The 21,397-nt window shown below is 38.7% G+C and overlaps 1 protein-coding gene across 1 annotated transcript; it reads right to left on the bottom strand.

The window, feature by feature from the left end:
- Nucleotides 1-9,614: 9,614 nt before the first annotated feature.
- Nucleotides 9,615-16,686, bottom strand: LOC147616330 (aldehyde dehydrogenase family 2 member B7, mitochondrial-like). The gene is made up of 10 exons (XM_086777394.1): nucleotides 16,473-16,686; nucleotides 16,146-16,288; nucleotides 15,690-15,843; nucleotides 15,080-15,309; nucleotides 14,484-14,573; nucleotides 12,676-12,849; nucleotides 11,850-11,987; nucleotides 10,472-10,609; nucleotides 10,242-10,303; nucleotides 9,615-10,038 (listed from the first exon to the last, which is right to left on the bottom strand). The coding sequence occupies exons 1-10, from the start codon at nucleotides 16,588-16,590 to the stop codon at nucleotides 9,765-9,767; spliced, it is 1,521 nt and encodes a 506-aa protein (XP_086633520.1). The 5' UTR covers nucleotides 16,591-16,686; the 3' UTR covers nucleotides 9,615-9,764.
- Nucleotides 16,687-21,397: the final 4,711 nt, after the last annotated feature.

The raw sequence follows: 21,397 nt of genomic DNA, 5'->3' as shown, positions 1-21,397 counted from the left end.
CAGGAAAAGTAGAGCCTGGTGAAAGGAAGTAATCTTATAGGGCTAGTGGTCTAAGATTACATATCAAGGGAAGGTGTTCCTATGGCACATGCTAGTTGGAGGCCTACCATTGGGGGACCAATTGCGAAAGCAGCTGATCGCTTCTAGTAATTGTGTGTTTTGTACTACATGCTTGGAAACATGCTCGCATCTTTTCCTTTCATGTCCGGTGGCAAAGAAGGTGTGGGATTTCCTCTCGCATATGGATTACATTGACAGATATGCCCGCAAAGGTTAAAGACTTGATTTTTGGCAAGATTCCAAATGGGCCGGATAACCCAGAGAACATTCAATTTTCTTTCATTTTTTTAGGTGGACAGGATTGTGGCATATCTGGTTAACTAGGAATGCCTTCATATTTGATGCAAAAGTGGGTATTACAGCTCACATAGTTCGTATACAAGGGCTACTATTGTGGCAAGTCTCTTCCTCGTGTGGGCAGCTCATTTGGTGGAGAATGACACGGCTATATATTGGATGAGGGTACTCCGAGCTACACCTGGGGTTTGGAGTAATTAGTGAGTGACACCGTTCTACTAGCTACTATTACAATGTGAGAGTACCACTATAAGGGATATTAATGGTAATTCACTAGCATCTATACCCACATGAAAGAGGCATGGGGAAAATGACAAGAAATGGGGACCCAATCCTTTTATAGCCTAGCACCCCTCTTTGCATGCATGGATATGCCCCTTGATAAGTGGACGGCATGGCCTACCATGTACTTACTTAAGTTATCACGCCATCCACTTGTCACTCAAGTAAAATGGAAAATGGAGGCTAACCTCACGGTTGGAGTTCACTCAAGAAAATTTTGGGGGCTATGGCGGGGGCTAGACTAAGGCTTAACAATTACATGAGTCCTCCATGCACTAGAGTGAACGAACTAATGCATGTATGCATGGCATCCCATCTTTGAGTAAACCACTTACTATTTACTAAGCTTGTTTCCACCCTAAGGTTTTGCATTTACCCCTTCCCATTTTCTACCTTGGTTTTTCCAATACCATGGTTTTTGGAATCTTAATCAATTTAACATTTTCCCCATTTAATTATTTATGTGCACACACACCTTACTCTAGGTGATTTTAATTATTTTTTGAGGGGGATATTTTTAGTCAGACACCTTTTCTAAGGTGATTGGCACATGCCGGGTCATTTTTGGAGTCTATTTTTTCAAATTACCTCATCTTGAGATCCCCCAAGGCCCTATTTAGTTTTTCCTAGCTTAAAAATCTTGGTGCACCTACTTACATTTAATTTTTATATGCTAAATAATTTACTTACAAAGCTTTGAGAAAAATTTGTATGTCTCTATTAACCGTAAAATATAATAGGTTTTCCATTTTCTCTCTACATCAACACATAGTTTAATGATTTTTTGCATTAATAGAGTACAAAGTAAGAGGGATCTTACATTCTCCCCTACTTATAGAATCTCGTCAACTGAGGATAATCCATGCTAGGTCCTCTTCTTTCTCCCATGTAGCATCTTCTAGTAAGAAGAACTTCCACTCAATTAAATAATTTCATAGTATCCTATTCCTTAGAGGTTTTTCTTTGGTGTCAAAGGAATTTCCAACTCTATTTATCCTTGAACTAGCATAGTTATTTGATTGTCTTCCAAGATTTGACTAGGATCTAGGAATATTTCTTTAACAAGCTCATAGGAGATACATTGTGTATTTGGAGATGGGAGGAAGAAGTAGTTTATAAGACTACTCGCCAACCCTTCTACTAATGACATAAGGACCCTAATACCTCGATGCTGACTTTATAGTACTCTCCTAGGGAGAGAGGAATTCTCTTGGGTCATACACGAAGAAACATCATGTATCTTTTTTTAAACTATCTATGGTAGATAATACCTTGGTGCTAACTTCTTGTACCCTCCTAGGGAGAGGGAACTTCTCTTGGGTCATACACACAAAGAAACACCGTGTCTTCTTCTTTAAACTCTTTGGTAGATCTTTTGAAATTAGCATACTGCTTCTTCCCGTCTTGGGCAAGCCTTGATATCTTTCTTTATGGACTGTATCAATTTATCCATCTCATCCAGTATCTATTTTGAGACCTCCACTTTGATCACCTCAACAAATTTGACTAATTTAAGGATATAAAATATTCTTGTCCATATAATGTCTTAAATGGACCCATATCAATACTTCAATGGTGAAAGTCATCCACTAGTAGGATAAAGGTAGTTCAACCTTCTCTTCGGCTCATAGCCTAGAAAGCTATGAGGGTGTCTTTAATGACTCGATTGAGTCTCTCTATTTGACCATCTGTTTCAGGGTAATAAGCTATGATAAGGTCAAGTGACGTCCCACCATTGTTTCAAAGAAAGATGTCTAAAATTGAGAAGTGGATTTGGCATCTTTGCCACTCATGATTTTGTGCTTACAATTTTGTGAGGCAATCCATGAAGTCAAAATATTCTATATAAAAACACCCTAGTAGTATGTAGTAAGGTTTTCTTCACGTATGATTAGATAAGCGGCTATCTACTACTACAAATATAGAGTGATAACCTAATCTTACCAATGTTAAACCTATTATAAAATCCATATTGATGCATTCCCATTTCATTTGTGGAATGTTCTTAGTAGATGCAACTTTCTAGGCATTTTTGTTCTTTTGACCTTAATCTTTTGATAAATAAGGCATTGTCATACATGATTGAGTACATCCCTCTTCAATCTTGTCCAAAAGTATCTCCTCTTGATTTCCACAAAAGTGTTTACATGTTCACATATCTAGGATGTTGAGCAATAAGGTTGCCATGAGCCTTAACCAAGATTCTCTTTCTACTCTCACCCTCTTGAGGGACACTCATGCTGAAACATAAACAATCTTCCTCAAGCTTGAATCGTTGAACTTTCCTTAACTTTAGGGCAGTTTTGATTTCCTAATTCAGTAAAGCTATAAATAGGGCGAAAAACCCATCTATCCCAAAATCTTCTCTTTAATTTTTGCAAATAATGGGTTGGAGATTGCAGTTATTATTAACAAAGATGGGTGGCCTAGGTGGAGGTATCCATGGAAAGTCAAACTATAGCTTTGGGTTCTTCTCCAGCCCTTTGTCGAAGACATCCTAGGCTGACTATCATTCAAGGGGCAAATAGATGGGGCTAACTTGGAGGTACCTCTAGGAGCATAAAAATATTATTTAGGTACCTAGAGGTACCTCTAGGTACCTCTAGGGAAAATAGATGGGGCTAACTCGGAGGTACCTCTAGGAGCATAAAAATATTATTTCCAAAGCTTGGTCATGTGTGATGGGATCAGCACTCACCAATGGCCTTCTATAACCACTGTAGTCCCTTTTGTGATGTTCCCTCAAACATTGGTTGAATTTTTTGTCCAGATAAAGTTTGATGAGGTAAATGTCCAGGCTATCAATGATGCTATTAAGATCTTGTGTGAGGTTCTACCTATGCTCTAGGGTCTAACTCACTTTTTCCATGTCGATTTTGTCCAATGGGTCTCACTAGTTGAAAGGGTGACCTGAGGGAAACATCAAATTTTAATTCTTTCTAATTGGAGGTCCTAGGATTTCATCTTCCTTCAATACTCCCAAAGATGAGGCTGATGCTCCTAGGGTAAAAGGGTGGCAGTAGTCATCTTGCAAAGTGGAGACCTTTTTAATCCATTTAGGACTTCCCCTAAGGAGGTAAGGTGCAGACGTAGTTTGGGAGACAAAGAGGGAGGTGGTGGTGGTGTTGGAGAGGTAGGGAGTGTAACCATGGGCGGAGTGGCAAGTGTTGAAGTAAAGACAACATGAGCAGGAATTGAGGTTGATGGTTGGCCATAAAGTTATTGGGCTTTGCCTTGGGGAAAAGCTTTTGGAGTTATTGTATCAAAAGATGGGTTTGATGGGGAATGGTCTTAAGGTGCCTCGCTTAGGCCATTGGCTTTTGAACTTGCACGGTGATCCTTTGTTATTTGCTTCTTGTTGTTGCATTGTCGTCTTGGTCCTTGTCCATGGCAGTGTCACTTTTCTCCTCATTCTCTTCCTTCACAAAGCATGTTGGTCTCATTGACCTATAAAACTCATGGGCCTCCTTGTACTGATTGTGACATCTTGAGGGTAGGCCACATGGATAGTGTCAAATAAGTGTCATTGGTGGCTAGTCTTCATGAATTGGAGTTTCCTTCATATTCTGTGGTACAACACCAGGATTCCAATGGGTCTATAAATTATGATGCTCTCTCCAATGTTAAATGCATGTAGGTGTCATAAACTGTTGTATACCGTTAGTGTGCACCCACCAATTGGATTGCATTGGTGATGATGGTTGTCAATGAAGGCTATGTGCAGATCTCAAAGATGAAAAACTCAAGGAATTTTCCTTCTTCTTGGGATCAAAGAATGTGAGGATGCAGTACTGTGCGCAGAGGTTGAGGCCAAGGATGTGATGGGGGAGGCAAAAGATGGTGGAGAACTTTGTTAATAAGATTGTGTTCTAGAAACATAGCATGGTGATGGTGGGATGTGATGCTAGAGGACAGTCTGGAATGCTAAGATGGGGATGTCCTCATCGATGTTATGCTCAAGGAGGTTAGCTTGGAGACTTCTGTGCTGCAACTCGAGGAGACCAGAGGAGGGATGACAAGGTCCGCTATGTTGGTGGGATACATCCAATAGGATATCAACCTTCTTTTTAGCTTCACGAAGGACCTACTCCTATTGAGTCCTAGCTTTTTCCTCTGTTGTTAGTTGTTTCTCCAGTTGGGCAATTGTCATATCTTTGGCTTCCACTGCTCTCTTTAAATCCTTGCATTGCTCTGAAAATATTTTTTAGAACTCATCATGTGCCATTTTGACCTCATGCAGTGTGGTAGTTGCCCTTGGGGTCTATGCATTGGTTGTTATACCCCTTTTGAACTCTATGTGCATAAGCTCTAGATCGCTCTCGAGGCGGCATCCTAGATTCAGCCTCAAGAGCTTGTACCTGAAACTAGTCATTAAATGCAATATTAGCATTTCTCTGTGTCTCCAACTAGGCACTGTTGGCTTGGCCAAGGATAAGGGCTTATGATGCACTACATCAGTTTTCTCTTTTTTCCTTTCCACCATGAACATTGTCACTTGACCCATGAGGTTGTGGAACATAGAACTTAAAGTTACTTGGAAATTTGGAAGGTGGCCCTGAGATTGAGGATTGCTAATGTGAGAACCTTTTTGCTAAGGGCGAGGTGGCCTTCGTGAATCCACCTATGGGTTTCTAGGTAGCTTCATGATGGCTCAAGAATCTTGTTCTTAGAAAGTAGGGCATGTGTTGAACTCCTTAAGGAATGTCTTGGGTCCTCTTGGTGTAGGCTCCTCATGGGCTGGCTCGCCACATGCCTTGTGGGTGTGTCCATTAGATTGGTCTCTAAGAATCTGGCATAAGAGTCAGTGGCCAATGTCTCCTGATCTAACTTTTTTTTTAAATGTTGAGGAGAAACAACAAGATCTTGGGGTGTACCACGGTAGGGGCTTTCTCGGGGTGGTAGCACCTTGGTAACTATATGATTCAAGGGGCTCTTCCCAACTGCAGTGTAGTAGAGATGACTTTGGTGAGGATCATGGCAGCTCCAAATTTGCCTATGGGCACCAATATTGTGTAGCTCATGGTGGAAGTGATCAGCTTGATTTACTAGAATTCCCTACTTCAAACAGTAGGTGAGGAGACAGAGGTTGCATCGGAGAGGTTGCATCGGTGGGGCTAAATATGTCTATCTCCACTAGAGATTTGTGAACATAGTGAGCACCCTAGAAAGGGTAATTAAATCCAAGCAAAATATTTCCTCTCACTTTACCTCATCCTTATTAGTAGGTCCTCTAATAACATCCTTATTAGTAGGTCCTCTAATAACATCCTTGACCATCCCTTATGCACCATTGACTTTTTGATATGTGCAAGGTTTCTCAAACACATCATCTAAGGTGAGGAGCAAGGATTTGTTGACACATATGGCATCTCAAATGGTGCTTGTGCAGAGACGGGTGTCATTATGAAGATATTAACCTAAAACAAGTGCTGACTTCCGGCCCCCATGTGGAAAGACTAGCCAGCCTACTTTTCCTACCAAGACCCAATCTCTCTATATGCGCCATAACCGTGGGCCTCCTTGCTACCTAGGAGAACTCTTAGGTGGGGTAGGTGAGGTTGTGCTCCATGTTCTTCTTTGAGTGGATCTGGTTGTGCATCAGATGCCTCTAACTCCACTCCAAGGGGGAAGAAATCAGTGGTGGCATCACTTGAGATTATGGACCTTGGTGGCCTTCCTCTTCTTGGTAGGTGTGTTAGCAAAATAGTGTCAGTAGGAGGCACCTGCTCTGCTACATCATGAGGGCGATTGGTGAGAGGAATTGACCACATACTAAAGGTGAGTACTAAAGGGGGCTATGAAGGTGTGGATGATTTTTGGATAAAATTGTCACTATTTGGCTAGAGTTTGGCTAGCAAGAGAGTGAATAGTGAAAAATGAGAGGAGGGGCCAACTTATATAGCTATTGAGTGGGAACATATGTACGAAGGTTGGAATGTGTGTATGTAATGTGGCGTACGTGCGTGCACAACTTTGAGAACGTGTATATGGAACTTGGAACGTGCATGCACAGCTTTAAATTAACATAAGAACGTGCATGCATAGAAAAGGAATGTGCATGCGCAAACAGAAACATGCATCCATAAAAACACTTACCAACTCCTTTCACTAGATATGAGGAGTTTTCACATGTGATTGTGCCTCCTTGAGGAGCAGTCTCAAGGGAGGAAAACAACCACTATAAAAATTCATCATGTTGATCTATTCACTAATGTGCATACATCATGGAGGACAAAAGGGTCATAAATGTAGTGCACAATGAATAATCATCATGTGCATAGTTTATTGACTTCTTCTTTTTAGGTGATCTTATAGAGCACAAAAAATAGGTGATTCGCCCCTAATGACCTATCTTCTCACATGCAACTTGCTTGAGAATAAGCTTTATGATGCCTTCTTAAACGTTCCTCTCAAAAACCACCCTATCTAGATCCTTTAATAACTATGAAGGAGACATGGTCCTTGAGAGCTTCTTTCACACCCTATGGATTAGGTCAAGCAACCATGCTTTAGCTTGAAATCTCTCCCTCCTATTGCTAAAGGATGTGACCAAGAAATGCAACCCAACTCCAACCCAGGAGAGCTTCTTTCACACCCTATGGATTAGGTCAAGCAACCATGCTTTAGCTTGAAATCTCTCCCTCCTATTGCTAAAGGATGTGACCAAGAAATGCAACCCAACTCCAACCCATGAGGCTTAGAGATTAGTCTTCCTTCTTTATCAAAAATTTGAATGATGAATTCCTATATTCTTTTGGATTTAAGGGCTCTATGAAAATTCTTGGATGGAACCTCAGAAGCCTTGAAGAGTGGTTTCATAGAAAGAATACTCCCAGTCTAGGCCCTTCTCTCCTCAAATAGATCTATTGGGATCTAAGCCATGCATACCTCACAAGCTCAACATCTAGAGGTTTCTTTGTCTCCTCTCTATAATCAACTTCCTACCTCTTCTGCCCCTTTCTTTTATTGAAAGTCCTTGTTTTCCTTGCTATTTAATGCTTTTAATAGAATCACACTTGTTTTAAAAGAAATAGGTACAACATTAAAATTCAAGTACATGTATTACCACCTCCTAAACATTGACGTTTAGTTTGAAGTGCACTGACTTCTTACACTCTTCAAGCTTAGTATGAGTTGCACTACACCACATGGAAAACCATCGCCTTGCATGGCATTACACGATATAAGGCATTTTGTTTTACCACCTTGAGTATACAAGTCACTATGAAATCACTCTAGCTTTGTCCCAGCCACATTTAAAGCTTCTTTGAAAGTGTATGTCAATTTCCATCAAGTGCTTCTTGTTATAGTATGAAACATCTTCATTATAGATTCTTTGTTGGTTATTCTCCTCTATATTGATTGCCCAAACTTGGCTACATATCACTTGAGCTAGACCATCTTTAAAAGCTAGCAATATAAGTGTATGGTAGAAGATACAAGAGTACAATTTCACAAGTATGCTATGGAAGTTGCATCTACTTAGAATTCCCTTAATAAGGTACATGAGCATTGATAATAGTCCACCAAAATCCTCGTGTGGACATGAATAAAAAATGTGAAACATTGTATACACATTCCATTAATTCCTTTGCTAACATGTTGTTCTAAAGGGATGGAGATATGTAGGTGCTTCACTTGACAATAGCTTGGATTTGAGCATTTCTCTTCATTGAAATTGAAAAAGCTACACCATTTGTATCATTACTATATTGTTGAATCATTTTTTTGTTTCATCTTCACAGCTTTACCTTTATGACAACCTCTCTCTCTCTCTCTCTCTCTCTCTCTCTCTCTCTCTCTCTCTCTCTCTCTCTCTCTCTCTCACACACACACACACACACACACACACACACATGCACACATTCAATAATCCGTAAAAGGTAGCTCAAGTACCCAAAAACTTTTTCGTTAAGATTTTAATTTTGAAATTCTTACTTTTATACACCCACACAAGTTCACAAACATGTACACATGCATATTCACTAGTGAGTTAAAAAAGCTCAAATAATTAAAAATACATATAAAAGAGATTTGATTACTTTACATACCTACACAACCTTACACACACTCACAAATAGCACACATAAACGTAACTAACAACAGACTCGTCTCTTTTTTCTCCTTGGTATACAAGCACATACTACGTCTGCCTAAGGTGATGAATCCTATCTTACATGTAAATAGCACTCATGGGTTTTGGCTCCTAAGTTTGGTGGTCACTCGCATGAGAGATTATACACAACCTTACACACACTCACACATGGCACATACACACAGAAACATGTCATATATTCAACAACACACACTCATCTTTTTTTTCTCCCTCGTATACAAACACCGACTAAGTAATAACACCTAGCTTACATGGCTAATACGAAGCACCATGCTTTCTATGCTCCTTAGGGTCATGGCTCCCAAGTTTAGTGGTCACTTGCACAAGAGATTATAGGGAAACAACAAGAGTGTCAAGGCAATATTTCTACCCCAAAAATGATCATAGGCTTGACGCTAAAGCAAATATTTCCGTTAGGCTCTATGAACTATGTGATTTTACCACACAAGAGAAGGCCAAAGTATGACTCAGAAAACAACCCCATGTATAGTATGTGGACTATGTTAGTCTTGTGTAATGCCCCTAGTTCAATACTCATGCCATCTCTCTCTCTCTCTCATATTCACATTTACTACCATATGAGTTCATAACCAACTTTAAGTTGAGTATTATATACCTAAATGAATCCAAGAATCACCTTATAAGAATGTGCAATTTATAACCTCATGATAGTCATCCACAAGACAATAAACCATCAACTCCATCATGCATAGTATGGATTGGATACTACAACATCCCCACTAACGTCATCATCAGTGACCAATAGTGGGTGTAGAACTTGGTATCAATTTATATACACACACATGCACACACACATAAGAGCATACATTCATACAAAGGTACTGTGTATTGAGTATTGTTTACATATGAAATGCATATCTTATTAGCAACTTCAACAATAGGTTTCTGTTACACAGGATTGGATTAGAAACTAATGTTATTGAACTTGGGAGGTTGATATTACACCATGCAAAACTTGTGAGGACGTTTTGTTCTCTAGGAAGCTGATTCACAACCAAGGAGAGTCATGGAGCGGGGTAACAATGGCCTTGAGCTGCATATAGTTAAGGATGGCATGGATGCCATGTTCGCGTCCAATCCCACTCATCTTGTAACCACCGAAGGGCAAAGCAGCATCAAAGACATGGTAACAGTTAATCCAAACCGTGCCTGCTTTAACTGATCTGGAGAGCCTGTTAGCTATGTCAATGTTCTTTGTCACTATTCCGGCTGCAAGCCCATACATGGTGTCATTGGCCCTTTTCACAACTTCATCCAATGTCCTACACACGTAAACAAGATAATGAGGATGTTAAAAACACCTAAGCCATACATAAACAAGGTAATGAGGATGTTAAAACAGCTAAGCCACACCTAAACAAGATATTGAGGATGTTAAAACATCTAAGCCACACATAAACAAGATAATGAGGATGCTTAACACCTAATCCAGTACAGTATAATATATAAAAGTCAAAAACTTTACTTGAATTTTAGTACAGACATCACTGGTCCAAAAATTTCCTCTTTGGCAATCGTCATGTCATCCTGCATGCGGTAAATCTTTCATAAATGTTAATCATATCTACAAAAAGCAAGCGTAATGAATATATATATATATATATATAATTATTTAATTATTTTTAATTATATATATATATATATATAATTTTTTACTTTTTTAATATTTGGTACTTTGTAAAGTTGAAGCTTCACCTTCACATCTCCAAAGATTGTCGGCTCTAAATAATATCCTTTGCTTCCAATTGGGTTGCCGCCAGTCAATAGCTTGGCACCCTCGGCTTTGCCACTTTCTATGTAACCCAAGATTTTGTTGAATTGTGTTTCATCCACCTATTAAAAAATAGCTTCAAAACGATTACAACACTTTTTGAACTCTTCCTCATCCATTTTAAATAATAATAATAAAACGATTACAACACTTTTTGAACTCTTCTACCTCATCCATTTTAAATAATAATAATAATTTTCAGGATAGGGGTTATACCTTTTCATAGGACAATTATGTTTGGCATGCTATCCTTAATTAAAAAACAATACTATGTCATGAAACATAAAGATTCCTTAATAAGTATATTAAAAAAATGTTATGGAACATTCTTACAAATATTCGTTAATATGTATATATAAAAAGAAACAATATTACATCATCAAACATCTCTATATCTTTATATGTATTATACAAAGGAAGAGTTCCACGAAGCTTCCACGTGGCAAAAATTTGGAGGTTCGTGAAGCAATTTGGAGGCTAGACGAGGGGTAGACCCCTATTACTCTACTAATTTGAAAAATATCAAACTAGGAATTATATATGTGCAAAGAATGTGTCAGCCCACTAGTTCTTTTAAATGTCACTTCACTCAAACGCATGGTTTTCTTTGTGTTGGTTTCTCAGATGTCTCAATCCTACATGGAGTTCCAAGATAGCATTTTTTAAAGTCTTGCCTTGTGGAGCCTACTAGTATAACTTATAGAAATTTTATCTATTGAGTCTGATACATTGCTGAATCTAAGAGATATGATTTATTACTTTTTAAAATGCAATTTTTTCTATGTGGTATAATGACCTTTTCTACTTAAATGGATAATGGGCTCACAAAACATGTATTATACCGTTCTATCTTTTGAATTCAAATTCCTTCTAGCTTATATATACTACCAAAAACATATATTATACCATCCTATCTTTCTAGCTGATATACAACTACATAAAGTTGATGGCGATGTTTGTATTGACTTTTTCCCTAGGCATGCACTATCTATGCTTGAGTTTTTTTTTCCCAAGGCACACTTTTCTCTAGGCTATCGCTTGCACTAGGGGACCCATCACCTAGGGACTCAAATTCTAAACCCATCACTTAGCGACTCTCAAGTTCCTTCAAGATTTGAACCCATCACCTAGGAACTCTCAAACTTTTTCCTTACCACTACACTTGCACGCGATTGGCATCTTTAGAACTTAAGAAGTCATGCTTCTTCGATTAAAAAGTGTTCTTTTGACCTCTTTTTCTAATTGAATATAAATCTAACAACTTTGCTTAAAAGGATAAGAAAAATGAAGGGCACTACTTGCCTGTGGGCCTTGCTCCACTCCCGATTGAAAAGGGTCACCAACCACTCGTTTCTTGGCCTTCTCAATGGCCCTCTTTATGAACTCCTCATAGATACTCTCTTGCACAAATATCCTGCTACCGGCCACACAGCATTGCCCCTGGATTTTTCAACCAAAGAAAAAAAGATTTAAAAAATGAAAACAAAAGCCAACCAAAAAGAAGTAAAATAGTACTTTTTCAAGAAGAGCTTTTTTTTAGAAAATTGTAGTTGCTAGACCACTTGATTCTGTACAAAACAATACATACATACATATATATGTATATATCTTTTTTTGTGAAGAGACTTGATATTAAATTAGAAAAGGTAAAGGGTTTTCAAATATATATATACTAGTACTCAACCCGCGCGTTGTTGCGGTATGTAAAAGACATTAAGAAGCGACATGCAAGAATGGAAGCCGGGATACAAGGTGTCAATCGGAATACAAAAGGTCAATTGCAATACAAATGGGTCGATTGCAATACAAATGGGTCGATTGAAGGGATTTTGTCCTCTTATTTTCTCCTCTCCGTGTGCCTTGGTTGACCATGGTTAATATGTAATACATATCAAAAAAGAGGAGAGAGAGACATACATATTATATATATATATATATATATATATATATATATATATATATATATAATAGGAGAGAAAGATATACATATATTATATTTATATATATATATATAATCTTGGTTCCTGATTTTATTTTTAATTTCTTTCTTGACAAAAAATAATAATATCTGGCGCTTTCTCAAAGGCAGTGAATTTGTATAATTATGGATTAATAATTAGATCCTCACCATGTTGAAGAAGAGTGCCAAGTTGGCCACCTCAACGGCCGTGTCCACGTCAGCATCGTCGCAGATGATAAGGGGGGATTTGCCTCCTAATTCCAAGGTTACCGGCTTTAAGTTGCTCTTAGCAGCAGCCTGCATTATCAGCCTCCCCACCTCCGTTGACCCTGTAAAAGCCACCTGCACACACACATTTTGTTTATCCAGACGCTTTAATCGCAAGAATTAGTGCTAACACACCGAATTCAGCAAGAATTAGTGCCAATTAAGCAATCCAGACGCTTTAATCGGAAGAATTAGTGCTAATACACTGAATTTAGCAACCAATCAAGACTAAATTTTCCTGAAGTTGAGCACAATTATGTGCGCTAGGATGAATTCAATATGCTCTCTATTAACCTAAGTAAAGAAGTCTATGATACTCTAATGGATGGAATTGCTATTATTAAAATTGAGCACCCTATAGACGTGGTAGGCTCAAAAAACACACACACACACACACGCACACACACACACACACACACGCAGATCTCATATACATATATATCTCTCTCTATATATCTATATAAATATATATATATATATATATATATATATATATATAGAGAGAGAGAGAGAGAGAGAGAGAGAGAGAGAGAGAGAGAATCCTATATAACTGTATATGTGAATAAGTGGCTGCAACACAAGAAAAGGACTTCAATTTGAAAAAAAATTGGGAGCTAGATTATGTATATATTTATGTATGTGTGCATGAAATGCACACATGCACTCACACATACATATATCATATAGATACATACATATATGTGTTGATGGACTCTGGCCTTTGATGGTGATGGTTCAACAGTTCACTCGCTGCTCTTCAAGAGGCTCAATAAAGGTTCTGACTATACACTTTTCGGGTCAATTTAATTGAGCTGTTGAACTACCACCATCAAAACTTTCAAACATTAGAGTCCTGCAATCACCTCTCAACTTCATTAAATCTTTCATGCTGATTAATTAATCATAATGGGGCCCTGCTGCTGCCCAACATTAATTAATCTATGCTCATCTATATAGAACTCAGTTGTTAAAATCAAAGCTTGAAAATATCAATGAAATTAGCAAATCAAAGTAAGGGAGGTGTTCTCCCCCGCCTAGTCTATAGCCCAGCGGTAGCACCCCTGCCTCCCATACATGAGGTATCAGCAATTGCACCCATGCCTCCGATACATCCACAAGGAGGTATCACAGCTATAACCTAGTGGTAGCACTCATGCCTTCCATACACTAGTTGGGAACCCGTGCGAAGCACGTCTTTTGAGGTTTCCAAAATCAAATTCTAACCTCCTCCTCCTCTTCCTGAACCTCCAAATTTTTGCCACGTGGCAGCTTTGTGAAACTCTTCCTTAAGATAATATAGAGATGAGGTATCACGCTCTGAACTACCCTAATGGCATCCATCTCAAATTCAGTACCCTCTCTCACGAAGAAGAAGGGGTGTGTCGCGTGCATGTCTTTTTCCGAAATAATTTGTTTTAAAAGCTGATAAATATATTTCTGTTGTGAATCAAAACTTGAAAATCTCTACACTATGACTCACACTATTTCAAGAGCTGCAGCCATGTGGCAGAAAACTGTATCTCCTCTCCCAAGCCACATGGCTAGAAGTGTAGAGGTGAGGCAGACTGTGCCCCCACCTAGAAGTGTGAAGGTGAGGCAGACTGTGCACGGGTGGAGGCAGCGCGCGCGCGGGTGCAGAACTAGTTTCGATAAAATCAGGTGTTTTTCTACTCTTAATATTCTTTCAAATTCTAAGAAAAGGTGGGCACCTTGTCAATATCCATGTGGCTGGAGATGGCCGCACCTGCTGTGCCCCCAAAGCCAGGCAGCACATTCAACACCCCATCTGGTACCCCAGCCTGCCACCCATCAACATAATCTATGAGAATTAAAACAAAGCATCATCAACATCAATGCTATGACTATGCACTACAAGAATACCAAAATGTTCCATGTTTCCATCCAGAAAAAAATTAGCATCCTGATGCCATAAAGCCACAATCTAAGCTTGCTTAAGCATCCTGATGAGTAATCCTTAGAGGAGGTGGGAGTTAGATCTGGCACAATTAATTTACATCATAACTAATCCTGAGAGGAGGTGAGAGGTAGATTTGGCACAATAATTCCCTGTAGCAACCAAACACCCCCTACCAAATCAAGCAACTTAATCAAACAATAAGCATGTTATTTAGATTAACCAAAAAAGAGGCCAACATCTATATCATAAGCAAGCTAGTTAAATTAAGCACCCTGTTTCACAGTATAATCAAATAATCAAGTCACAAGCAATTAGAAAATGAACGAATTATGCCATAAGCACATTGATTAGCAATACCATAAGCAAATTAGACCACAATTAACCCACCTCTTTGGCCAGAGCTGCAAGGTAGAGGGCTGTTAATGGGGTTTGCTCTGCAGGCTTGACAACAATTGTGTTCCCACCAGCCAAAGCAGGGGCAACCTTCATTACAAACATTAAAATGGGAAAATTCCATGGAATTATTGCCCCTGCTACCCCAATCGGCTCATATACAGATATCCCGTGGTATGGCCCATCTAATTTGAAGGTGTTCCCAGTAATCTTATCTGCCCATCCTGCAAAATTTCAAAACAAACTTCCCATAAGATTAAACGAAAACCAAGAAAATATTAAACTCCACCTAAATCAACAGGTGCGCTATTAAACCCATATTAATGAAATATCATAAAGGACGTGGGAAATTTTCAGCATGAATAGATTGACTTAAGATTGAACCGGCATAAACGTGGACTGTTAATGATCCATCATAAAGCTCCCAAGATTTGATCTAAACCGCAGAAATGGACCTTTGAAATGATTAATGAATATATCTACATGCTTGGGATAATTAATAATTAAACAAACCATCAATGATTAAGCTTATTCGATTATTAACCCCTTACAGAAGCCAAGCTGTGATCTCAATTGCAAGCTTGGATTTCGATTATGATTATACCCGCTGTAATCCGAAGGTTTTTGAGAGACCCCCTCATATCAACAAATTTGGACATAATCAAAGGTTTCCCATTGTCCAACGTCTCTAAGTAGGCCAATTCGTCAATATTCTGCTCCATGAGGTCCGCAAACTTCTCTAGAACCCGACCCCTGGCCTGATTAGGCATTAAAAAGAGTACCCGATAATGAGATTAACTTCGTCAATTACCAACTAATCGAGAAATTCATTTGTATGATGTATTTAGGAGATTTAAGGATTAGCTTAAGCAATCAAATGACTAAGAAAGTCGTTTGCATGATACTGGAAACCTGTGAATACAATTTCACGTGCCCACATAATTTAAAGGCTTAATTGGAGTACCCAGTAATCAAAGAACCGAATTCTGATGGAAAATCAAACAATCTAAAGCTAATCGCAGACTAAGAAGAGATTAATCACGATTAATGTTGAGCTTACATAGCCTGTCATCCTAGGCCAGGGGCCTTCGTCAAAGGCCTTTCTAGCAACCTTCACCGCAATATCAACATCTTCTTTGTCAGCTTCAGCTATGCTTGCAATTACCTCGCCTGTGCGAGGATCAAAGGTTTGGAATGTTTTGCCTGCACAAATCCCACGTCAAACTAGAGTAGTAGGTAATCAACAATGTTTGAAATGATCCCTAAAACAGGTGATTAAGTCAAGCAAAGAAAACTAAATCCGAAAAAGAAGTCAATAAAAAGGGAAAAAAACACAGTGATAACGTCAAGCTACTTAACACACACACAGCGCGCGCACTAACCATACCTGAGACAGCTTCCACGAACTTTCCATCAATGAAAAGCTGGGTATACTTGATGGGGAAGAAAGGATCAGTAGAAGGAGGAGCGTGAGTGGCTGTGTGGTCAGCAGAGGGGGGAGCCATAGCCGGTGTGTTAAGAGCTAATCTCACAAGCTAGAAATGAAGCGTTTAGTTTTGAGACAGAGCTAGGCCATGTGCAGCCTTTTTTAAGGTGAAGAGACCTGTACATGCAAGCCTCACTTTTCAAGGGACGATTCCCTTCCAGATATTTTTGCCCAATCTGTGCCTCCTCCCATTGACTTTGTCCCATGTGCAGTGTAGGTTTAAAAGCCCATTTTAATCTCCCCACACAAACCCACCTTTGAAAATTGGGTTTCTAAAGAAACCCACCTTTGAAAATTGGGCTCTGCTTCGTAACCTTCTAGGCCTTCATTTTTTAAGTCCACCTTCCAAGGCATAGTTGCACAAACGTCCCTCATCTTGAGCTATGTGTGAGCATCCTTTACACTATAATGGTTTATGGTATATGCCTTGGATATGCAATCTTGAAGAAACCTGCTTATGGTTAGTTGAATCTAACAAATCCAATGAGCAACCTTGACGGCTACTACCAAATGAACTAGTGGGCTTGGACATGTGCTCACCTTCTAAAGCCACCCTTATTCTATGGGTGGTGAGACATTTGAATGTAGCTTATACACAAAGGCGAAAAGACAATCTTCTATAGGGCTTATAGGGCAAGATTGTGTTTTCGCTTATATGCGAAAAGACCATCTTCTATAGGGCTTACCTTAGGGAAACGAAAGTATGTATAAGCATCGATAGGGCTTACCTTAGGGAAGCAGAAGTATGTCTAAGTAGCATAAAGAACTAAGGACAAGCTTCTATACCTCATCTTATGGGTGGGGAGATATGTTTAAGTAGCGTACATCACCAAATGAACAAAGCTCCTCGAGACCATACCTCTCATTCATTCCTCAACTTGTCCTATGGGTGAGGACTTGACAATATGTGAAAGTAGGATAGAGAACCAAATGGACAAAGCTCCTCGGGGCCATACCTCTCATTCATGCATCGACTTGTCTTGTGGTGGGTGGGGAGGTATGTTCAAGTAGCTTACATCACCTAACGGAAAAAGGTCCTCGAGGCCATACCTCTCATTCATACCTCAACTTGTCCTATGGATGGGGAGTTGACAATATGTGTAAGTACCATAGAGCACGAAAATCAAAACTCCTATGGGTGAGGACTTGACAATATGTGTAAGTAGCATACAGCACCAAAAGGACAACTTCTAGAGAGGGAATATTTCCCCCATGCTTTTCCCATCCTATGGGTGGGGAGGTATACATAAGAAGCTTAAAGCATTAAAAGGATGTCTTAGAGGGAAAATATCCCCCTCCATTGTTCCTCTCTCTTTAGATAAATTGTGCTTGTTTCCCACCCCACAAAAGGTAGCGAAATATTACCCCCTAAGGGGTTAAACTTAACACGTTGGGTGGTAGTACTAGTATCTCCAATCTCTCATCAAGTAGGTTTTCCTCTTCTTACTAGTATCTCTTATCTCCCATGAAGTAAATATGCCTCTCCATATGAAGGTCCTCTACTCGATCCATAGTTAAAAAAATCTCAACTAAGAATTAGCTCTTGCAATGAGAAAATATAGGATATCAAGGACTTCTCCACTGTAGAATAATAGATGTGCAATAAATTTAAGTAACAACCATTGAGTATCCAAAGTATCTCAAACACTCGATTCCAAGTTTTTTCCCATGCCACCCATCACATGTCCTCTTCTCTCTTACGCATGCACTTACGCATGCAGGACTCATTTAGCATAATGGAAAAAGATGGTATTACTTCTTTTTTTGTGCATCCCTCACCATCCAAGAAAACAATTAGTCACCACAAGTCCTCTTCTCTCTATGCATTTAGAATAATGGACATTACTTTTTTTTTGGTATGGTCATTAACCAAGAAAACAAGCATATGTGATACTATTCATTCGGTAGCATTTATTATAGCTTTATTCTTATCAACCATGGTTTTGTATGGACATGGACTTCTTAGATACTTAGAATCAACTTTGAAAGTCACACTGTTATGGCCCACCTTTTTCACATGGGAAAGAAAAAAAAACCTATAAATTATGGCATCTTTTCATGAAAAAAAAAGGTGACAAAAAGTGCATGAATGAAATTTTTTAAAACTTGTACTTTTTGGGGCTATGAGTTTTTATTTATATTAGGAGAATATATGCTTTTGTGTTAATAGAGGACATGATGCTCTTTTTTGTGGGAGGGAGGGGAGTTGGTGGGGGTTTTCAGTGAAGAATATGTAAGAATAGCACATGATGTAAGAATAGAGGACATGATGCTCTTTTTTGTGGGAGGGAGGGGAGTTGGTGGGGGTTTTCAGTGAAGAATATGTAAGAATAGCACATGAGTTCAACATACGGGGTTTTATTCTCATTTGGAGTTACGGGTAATATACATACATAAGGGGATATTTTATTCAAAAACGGTAAAAAATGATACAAACTTTTGTTAACTTAAATTTTACAAAAGGTGTGTATCTAGATTATAAAAATTCATAGATAGGGGATTTCTTAATTACCACAATCATTATCCAAAGCCTCACAAACAAGCTACAACAAATGTTCACATAAAACCTATAAACAATGGGCCTATAGTATTTGTAGTTTAACACACAAACATTTCCCCGGGGAGTAAGGAAGCCACCTTCCCACTGCATAATCATTATCCAAACCTAACAAACAAGAAACAACAAATGTTCACAGAAAACCTATAAACAATGGACCTACAATATTTGTAGTTCAGTGACATACAAACTTTACACTCTAAAATTTAAAAAGTTAGGAAAATTGATGGAACTTTGACTGAATTTTAGCTATTAACAAAATCTACAAATTCTACAAAAGAAACTGTAAGTTTTAGTACTTATAAAAAACATGTTTACGAACATTGTTTATAGGGTGGTTGTAAGGGTGCATAGGTTTGGTTGGTCAAGCGGCCTTTTACAAGTCCAAATTAGGCAATTTTCCACACTGAATGGCTAATTGCACCTAGTTAGCCAAGGAATATCCCTTTGAAGTCTTCAAATGAAACGTGGAGTCCTTAGTTGCACACCCTTAAAATAAAATCCAATCAAAAATTTGTAAGGCCTTGTTTCTTGGTATACAGATTCAGTGTATGCCCTATTCCAATTTTGGTTAGATGGAGAGTATGCTCTGAAGCTAATTATAATAGTAGCTCTTAAAATAATTATAACTTTTTCATTTTAACTCTAATGTGTTTCCTAGTTTATACATGCCTAATTCATATAATGTAGAGCTCAATTTGATTTATTGAGCATTGTTAAAATTGATTTCTAATAATAATATTTTTTTAAAAGAGTTTGATCGTATAAAAAAATGTATCTTATTTTGTACACCTTGTCTCAAGCACTTGAATTTCGAATTTTTTATTGATAAAGTGAGAGTAGGGTGGGTGGTAGTCAATATACTATGGTCCTAAGGTTGAATTCAACTTTTAACAATTGGACTTTTCCTTGAGAGTGTTTGAAGAGAGGTAGAAAAAATTACATTTAATTTGAAAGAAAGTAGCATCTAGATTAACCTAGATTTAGCCTAGATTAAGATGATTAGCCTAGGTTTAGAGAGAGAAGAGAGATTAAGAGACTTGTGTATTCATGATTGTCAAAAGGTACGAAAAATATGGTGTATGTGACCTATATACATGACCCCCCTTTCACACTATCATAAGTGTTGTCCATGGGCATGGTCAATTGGCCTTAGGCCCATTATTCATATGAGACCATTCCACTTTGTTGCAAACCATCCCCACCCAAAAGGTTTCGTCCTCTCGAAAACCATTGATATGTATAATTACAATCCTCATGGATGGAGTATATGTCAATGGATGCATGTCAAACTTGAAGCTCGTGCTCACACCATGTATGGGAGACCAAAACCGCATGTATATGGCTGTAAACTGCTCAATAAGCCCTCAAAACAAGCCATAACTTCTTCCCCATAATGGCATAAGAACCTTGAGTAGCTTCCAATCCTTATGCATCCAATTTCCAAGGGTATAGGGCTGTCCACAATGAACTTATAGTATTTTCCAGCAAGTTACTTCACTATTCATGACCCTCGTTGGACTTCCAAAGTGCATCCAACAACCCTTCACATCCTTCCAATGTAGAGGCAGGTTGCCAAGAAGCTTCTTCCTTAGGTAGCCCTCGCCATTTTACCAAGTACTCCACTAATGTACGGTTTTGCGAGCGATGAACTCTTTCTCTTGTACCCAAAATCGCTTCTGGCACATACTCAATCATTCCCTCCTCATTCACTAGAGGTAATTCATCTTGCACAAATACCTCCGGCCCAAGGTAAGCTTTAAGATGTGATACATGGAATACATCATGAATCTTTGAGGTTGATGGAAGTGCATCCTCAAGAATACCCAATCCTCAAGAATACCCAATCACCCTCCATAAATTCCAATGGCCTTCGATGAGCATTAGCATAATGTTTCATCCTTTCTTGAGCTTGCTTCATATTAGCTTTGCATTGTTGCAAAAGTGCATACAACTTTTCTATCTCCTCTTTTGTATTAGGATTCACCCCTTCTTGCTTTTGAACCATCATTGGCATATTCACTTTGTATCCATAGATCGCCTCAAAAGGTGACATGCCAATGCTCTCATGATGCGTGCTATTATGAGAAAACTCGGCAACAAGCGGCAACCACTCATCCCAAACACCTTGCGTATCATGGTAATAGTGACTTAAGTAAGTTTCCACCCACTTGTTCACCCTCTTGGTTTGTCCATCGGTTTTGGGGTGATAGGAGGTGCTAGGTGTCGAAATGGTCCCCATGATCTCAAACAATGTCCTCCAAAATAA

Source organism: Cibotium barometz, chromosome 38 (genome assembly GCF_041138505.1).
Source record: "Cibotium barometz isolate CiBa-2024 chromosome 38, ASM4113850v1, whole genome shotgun sequence".
Classification (NCBI taxonomy): domain Eukaryota; kingdom Viridiplantae; phylum Streptophyta; class Polypodiopsida; order Cyatheales; family Cibotiaceae; genus Cibotium; species Cibotium barometz.
Note: the sequence above shows the minus strand (reverse complement) of the source record. Positions and strands in the feature narration are given on the sequence as shown.